Genomic DNA, 7,514 nt, shown 5'->3' with positions numbered 1-7,514 from the left:
CCCCCCCCCCCCCCCACACACACACACACACACACACACACACACACACACACACACACACTGGCCAGTTTAGTTAGTTTGACCTGTGTGACCGTAGCTCAACAGTACTTCTCGGATCATTCGGCACATTCGATCGAATGGTGGTTGATTGAACAATTGATCACATTAGTTATTTCCTGTTTTTGTCAGCAATGGGAGCTGGGGGCATTTTATCACAATACAGCATAGAAAATCTTCTTAAACTAAATATAATAAACGAAAATACTGGAGAGGATAGTAACACAAAATGTAATTCTGCTAAATTTAACATCACAATGACTGTTCATTTCACTTGTGTTCATTTTATACAAATTGTTTCTGAATACAATACATATTTTCATACTGTAGGCTCAGTCTGCTACACAATTCCAGCGTTGATTCTATGGAATCAAAATTTTGGACAGTCATCATGAAAATATGAATTGGTCATGTGACAAGGGCTTGGAAGATTGGCAGAACAGGAAGCCAAGTGATAGCACTCTGGCCAAGGGGATTGGAGTATTCAGCCATTAGTTAATCATTTTATTTGAATTAGTTCGTCTTAGAAACTTGTTTAGGTTTGATGTAAAATGTTAAACTACCTAATTAACAAAATGTCTAATGAGGTTCCTCATCAGAAAAACGCTGGTCAGTTGAAAAATGTATCATGTTTTTTTTTGCTATTTTTGCCTAAAGAAAATTTGAATTATACAACTAAAGGGTTAATCACTGATAACTTCCTAATGGAGAACATAATACCTAAAACCAAGACACATAGCGGAGAAAAAGGGGGGACACCACAGTATAGTACATGTCCTAAACTCTCCCCTTCCTGAACTCCACCACCTCACTCCGCCTCCATGCTACACTAAAGCTCACAGACAGATTACCTTACCAAGAACTCAACAACCCCCCCCAGATAAACCTGATCACCTCTTTTTTAACACAGCTGTATCCCTTTTTGAGACAGTAACTGCAGGTTGGATATCATGCACACAGACCAGCTAGGGGACATTTTGCATTTTAATTGATGCTCATCAATGCAAACAACTCCTGGGACAAATTCAAACCCAGATTACTTCATTTCTCAGGCAAATTAGAGTATGTATACCCAGGAATCTGGTTGAATATTGGGCTTTCTGACCAGGTTGGGTTTGTGCCGAACCTTAAAAATGTTTTCCACTGAACCAAACCCTGTCTATGTACGAGAAGGTGTTCACGTAGGTGCACCGTTCAATGCAGTAGGCTGTGAGAAATTTAAAATGGAATTCGTTAGCAGAAAAAGTTTAGTTCGGCAGTACTTTCAGTATAAAGAAGGCGATTCAAGTCAAGCTACATGTTCAATTTGCAATGCTTATTTGTCCCGTGGTTGCAAGGACCCTGAAGTATCTAATTAGGCCCTATGACTTCATGACAAAACTGTTTTAAAATGATAAATATTCCAGCCGTGCAACGAAATCCCCTTTTGGGCAGATACTGAACTCTGCTCCCTCTTACTGTCAAATTCTTCTTTGCCGTTGGCATATGAGCGTCGTTTAAACTTCCCGGAGATGTGGCTGGGGTTTATTAGCTCTTTTAAAAACTAGCCAGAAGACAGAAGTGGGTTTCAACAAACAGGCGTGATATTTACAGTCGTGCCAGTTCACAGGATGCCCATCAGGAAAACAAGACAGTGTTTGGTATTTATGGAATAGGAATTCAAAAAATCAGCCTATTTGGGGCGGGGGGGCCCATCATTACATTAATGATGGGCTTACTGCCCATGCTAAGGCAGCCACTTTTGCATTTCATACAATATATGTAAGGGGTCCCTGCACCTTCTTTCTTTCAGTTATGGGCTTCATGAATTAAGAAACCTGGAAGACCCCTGTTTTCAGGGGCGGGGCTAAAAGGGGGGGGGGGGGGGGGGGGGGGGGGGGGGGGGGGGGGGGTACGAGGTGCGTCTTTTGACATCAGAGGGTTTAGGACAGTGCTTGAGTAAACAAAGTAAGCTACTGTACTTTTGCACTGCTGTGTATTTTTATGTTAAATCTTAATCTGTAACTGTAACTATGGATGTCCAACAATTTACTGATGAAAAAGGGCAATATTTCCCTCTGCAATGTAGTGGACCAGAAGTATCACAAAATAGAAATACTTAAGTAAAGTCTGAGTACTACAGAACTGTATTGGAGTAAATACACTGAGTAACTTGCCCCTATACTACTGTGACTTCACGAGTGACAGAGTGGTCAGAAATTGGTAAAGAATCATAGTGATACATCCTAAGACTTATTATGAATAATATCAAAACATTTGCTATGTAACATGAATGTATGTGTAGTTTATTCCATCCTTTGCACTGGAATATAATAACAGCAACAAATTAAACACAATTGTTTATTTACAGTCAATGTTGCTATATAGCTATAGCATGTGAGAAATGCTCATACATTGAGTGACTATATGAGTATTACATATACGTGAAATCCCAGTCCTATTTTTTTGATTAATAGCCTCAATAAAACTCATGACACAACTTGCTTTACAAAATGAGTTTTTGTGTGTTTTAGATGAGGCATAAAGTGAGTAAAATCATGCACTTATATTACATATACACGCTCGAACATGTTTATGTTTCTGTCAACAATATTCAGATTGTCACACACGCATCCTTTTCTCATTTATATGCAATTGCTTTGCTGATAATTGACAGCCAACATCTGTTCTGACAACCTGCCCTTGACAAGGGTGTTAGAATGCTGGGATTGGATCTATTGTGTGTGTGTGTGTGTGTATGTGTGTGTGTTTAGCAGAAATGTGTGTAATCACTGTTATTTAAAGAGCTCATATTATGCTCATTTTCAGGTTCAGAATTGTGTTTAGAGGTTAAATCAGAATGGGTTTGCATGGTTTCATTTAAAAAACACCACATATTTGTTGCACATTGCTGCGGCTCCTCTTTTCACCCTGTGTGTTGAGCTCTCTGGTTTAGCTAGGGAGTGAGATATCTCACTTCTATTCCATCTTTGTTGGGGGTTGCGCATGCACAGTACCTAGGTAAGGACTACTAGCCAGTCAGCAGCTAACTTAGCATTATAAAGTGTGTTAGAAGGTGACAAGCATCACAGAAGTAAAGGCTGGACTACAACAGAGCTGTTTGGAGCGGTTGGTGAATAGGGTTTCCTGTTGGAGATGGTAAGTCCCTTTGGGGGGGACTTTGGGCTTTTTTATGTTGTACACCTATACTATAAACAAAAACGATCTATAACACAATAAAGGAAAAGTAAAAGGCCAAAAAGCATAATATGTGCACTTTTAAAGCTAAAGCCAAACTGCTATTTCATGAAAATCATAACTTCAATTCAGGTGCAAATTTTAACTGAAGTTGATGGATTACATTCCTCTGTGTGACTTTAGGAAAGCCTTTCCATTACGTTGGATTACTGTGCGTCAAAAGCTAAAGCCCCAAGACTGCGTTTTAAAATGTCTCAACTGGTGACATTTTTTTAGATATATAAGGTTTAACTAACAGCACAATCCTTTTTTTTAAGAGTAAAATGCTTTGGTAAATGTGTTCTCCTTTCCTGGAAAGCATCTTTTAGAAATCCTACTAAGCAATTCAGGCTCATGCAGTATAGCACAGTACGCCTGTGTAACCCAAGGAGGAGGTGCAGGTGTTTGCAGCAGTGGAAGAAGAATTCAGATCCTTTACTTAGGTAGAAGTACTAACACCACACTGTAGAAATACTCTGTTACAAGTAAAAGTCCTGCATTGAAAAAAGAATGTTTGCGGATGTATGTGGAATGCATGTGTATGTGGAAAATGTACTCTATTTAAAGGTGCCCTGCCACACGTATTTTATTACTTTGTGGTAATGTCTGAAGTTCTACCATGGACTCGGTAACATTTTTTGAGAAAGAAATACCTCAGTTACTTTGTTTCCAGCCATTCTAGCGTGGTGTAAAAAGCCTGCAGGAAGACTCAGCTCGATTTGTGTCAGTTCTCATTAATATTCAACAATCTAAGCTGCTTGACTCTGATTGGCTAACAGCTAGCCAATGAGAGCCTGGCTATCAGCATCATGAATAATAATGAGCTCAGGCAACATAACATCAGACTGACTGCTGGAGCAGTTCATTTTCACATTCACCACATGACACACACACACACATATATGGACCTCAAATATTTCCAAAAATGCAAGGAAAAATGGTTTTGTGTGGCAGGGCACCTTTAAAGTAACTTATAAGTAAAAAAAATACTCAATGCAGAAAAATACTCACATTTTAGAAACCAGAAAAGATCAAAAAACTAATGTTTAATCAGCTTATTTTTTTAGCTGTACATGTAGGACATTATATCGTTGTGTAGTTTCATTTATAATACACATTGTGTTTTATAAACTGCTTGTGTGTTTGTGTGCAAAAATCTTGATTTGTATGAATGTAGCGGAGTTAAAAGTACAATATTTCTCTCTGAAATTTAGCGGAGTTGAAGTAGAAAGTGGCATGAAAAGATAAGACTCAAGTAAAGTACAAGCACTTAAAATGTGTACTTAAGTACAGTACTTGAGTAAACGTAAAAGGGACTTTCCACCTCGGCCACCCAGGCAGAAACACATTGGTAAGATGGTGTCCCCCACTTGACGCCACAGTAGGACACTATGCAGCTGTGGGAGTCTGGGAGCTGTCTGAGCGTGTCCTTCTGCCAGTGTCTGGCCCCCGGCATGTGTCTCACGTTATTCTGTTTACACGCCACCTGGCCACACTTCATCCCTCTTGTGCCTTGTTGTATTAATTCTGTTGAAATGCCATCTAACCGGAGAGACGGTGCAGGCGGGTGCCTCAGAGTTGCTGGAAGACAAATTATGCAACAGGCGTGCACCGGCGAGACACGGGATTTGTGTTATGGAAAGTCAAAATGAATTGTGCTGTTTAGTGGTGGAACAAGTATTCAGATTCGAAGGTACTAATACCACACTGTAAAAAAAAATACTCTGTCATGTGAAAACGTCTAGCATTGAATATATGTAAGTATCATTAGGAAAATGTACTTGTACTTCTATTGTAAGTAAAAGTACTATAAAAATCCTCACATTTTAGAAACTAGAAATGCTTGAAACTGTTCTATCGAAGTGTTTTATCCGCTATTCTTTCAGCTGGACTTGTAGCCCTATACATTGTTGCATAGTTTAATTTAGAATAAAATAACACATTTTATAAACTACATGTGTTGTGTGGGCAAACATCCTAATTTGTAAAGTAACTACAACTAAAACTGTTAGATGAATGTAATTCATGAAATGTAGTGAAGTTGCAGTGGAAAGTGGCATGAAAAGAAAGACTCAAATAAAGTAAAAACCCTTAAAATGTACAGTACTTGAGTAAATGTACCTGCTTTTTGAGCTTTTTAGTTTTTTTACCTTTTTGGCTATACACATTGTAATCAACCCAAGTGTAAAAGTCTCTTAATCTTAAAGCGTTACTCTCGCCAAAATGCCACCATGGGTGTTCTTGGGAGTTAAACTTTCATTTAAAAGTATATTTTGGACTGAAGCTCCACTTTTTTTTACCGTATACCTTTTTTTTTGGTCAAATGGCCTTTTAAATGAGAGTCCTAGGGGCACTTCTAGGATAGCCTCAAAATCACACTAAGAAGACTTGACACAACATGAAACCTTGTTCCAAGTATCACCAGGGATGCATGAACAATGATACACATGAACTCAGCATCAAGAATAATGTTTATGTACACAGAGTTTACCAAAAAGTTGTCAAGTTGTCCTCAGGTCAAATTGACCCGTTTTCTTATATCAATGTTCTTTTTGAGAATATGAGAATATGAGTGTATGAGTGATGAGAAGTTGAAAAGTACCATGCGGCGCATCGTGACAGGATATTGAGGAAAACAAAGTCAGGTTTTTGGTGTAGGGTCTCTATGCCAGAATGGTCACATCCCGCACACATGTGTCACTTAAGTCGTACCGTTCAGTGTTGCAGTGCATGCTGGGAGGCGACTTGGCGGCGGGGCAGAAGAGTGTGCGGAAGTGCCTCCTGAAGGTGTCGGAGAGGCAGGCGTAGAGGATGGGGTTGGCGCAGCTCCAGGAGTACGACAGCAGCACCACGAAATCGAAAGCTCTGGCGAAGCTCAGGACCAGGCCGGTTTGGTACAGAGAGTAGAAGTTAAGGGTGTAAAACGGCAGCCAGCACATCCCAAACACCAACACCACCGCCACCACCATTTTGGTGACCTGTCGTTCCAGCCGTTGGGTCACGTGATTGGGCGTCGTCGTCGCCCGGAGCCGCTGGGATCTGAGGGTGAGCAGCAGCGCGGCGTAGGACGTGGTCATGACCGTGAACGGCAGAGCGAACCCCAAGACGAAGGTGTAGGTCAAAACGCCGAGCCACCAGCCCTCGGAAACGAGGTACGGCATGCAGAGTCCTCCGTCAGCCGAGAAGTGGAGCGCCATCGGGAGGATGGTGAGCAGCGAGAACAGCCACATGAAAGCCGAAACGATCTTGGCGCTGCGTGGCGTTCTCCAGCGGGCGAACCGCAGCGGGTTGGCCAGAGCCATGTAGCGGTCCAGACTCATCGCCGTCAGACAGAAGACGCTGGTGTACTGGTTGATGCCGTCCAGGACCATGACCAATTTGCACGCCGCGTCGCCAAACACCCAGTAGTTCTGGAAGTTCTGGCTCGCGATGAAGGGAAGGCCGACCATGAAGAGTCCGTCGGCCAGCGCCAGGTTGAAAATGTACACCGTCGTGGAAGACGACATTTTGTCCAACTTCAAAATGGCGACGATGACGAGGGAGTTCCCAGCGAGGCCCAGGATGCAAACCACCAAGTAGAGCACGGCCATGGCGATGCCAAAGCCGTCCATCCTGCCATCGAAGACATGACGCTCATCCACGTAGGTCTGATTGTAGGCGCCATCTGTTAAAAATGAGGCATCCATTCTGCCTCAAATGCTTCAAAAAAAGAGAACAAAACCACAGATTACAGTCCGAACAGTGGCTGCTCAAAGAGAGACAACAACTCTTCTTCTGTTTAAATTCCTCCGCAGTCAACTCTTGTCTCCTCGCGGTGAAGGTGAAAAGTACTCACACGGAGAGGAGTAAACAACTTGAAAGAAACCTGAAGATCAAATCTGTTCTCAGGTTCAAGAGCAGCCAGGCTTCAGCAACTCTACACTTCTCCCCCCTTTACTTTCCTTTTATCGTAAAAAAAAAAAAAGCTGTCAAAGTTCATTCCTTTGCGGTGGAGTTTCCCCAGGCACGCTTGTCTCTGATGCCCACACACACACACACACACACACACAAACACGTGCGCGTAAACACACTAGTTGCCACACAGCGTTGTGGATTTGAGCAGGGCAGCCACTCGGACACTCGCCTGACCACCCTTTCTCCCCGGGAGCCCTTTTATATCTCTTCCTCCTACAGTGTGCAAGCCAGGGAGTGGGTCTGCTGCTGTGTGTGTGTGTGTGTGTGTGTGTGTGTGTGTGTGTGTG

General features: G+C 42.1%; 2 protein-coding genes across 2 annotated transcripts in view; both read right to left on the bottom strand.

Annotated features, from left to right (window-relative positions):
* Positions 1–977, bottom strand: part of sstr2a (somatostatin receptor 2a) — a 24,087-nt gene extending 23,110 nt beyond the window's left edge. Inside the window, exon 1 of the mRNA XM_034861373.1 lies at positions 966–977. The gene's annotated coding sequence lies outside the window, so the exon portion shown is untranslated. The remainder of the gene's footprint in view (positions 1–965) is intronic.
* A 4,769-nt stretch (positions 978–5,746) lies between these two features.
* On the bottom strand, positions 5,747–7,170 carry LOC117937412 (somatostatin receptor type 5). The gene has a single exon (XM_034861382.1). It carries the CDS (start codon positions 6,957–6,959, stop codon positions 5,937–5,939), a length of 1,023 nt encoding a protein of 340 aa, XP_034717273.1. The 5' UTR covers positions 6,960–7,170; the 3' UTR covers positions 5,747–5,936.
* Between the last annotated feature and the right edge of the window lie 344 nt (positions 7,171–7,514).

The sequence above is a fragment of the Etheostoma cragini genome, chromosome 21 (assembly GCF_013103735.1).
Source record: "Etheostoma cragini isolate CJK2018 chromosome 21, CSU_Ecrag_1.0, whole genome shotgun sequence".
Lineage (NCBI taxonomy): Eukaryota > Metazoa > Chordata > Actinopteri > Perciformes > Percidae > Etheostoma > Etheostoma cragini.
The sequence above is the reverse complement of the archived record's forward strand: the minus strand, read 5'-3'. Positions and strand labels throughout refer to the sequence as shown.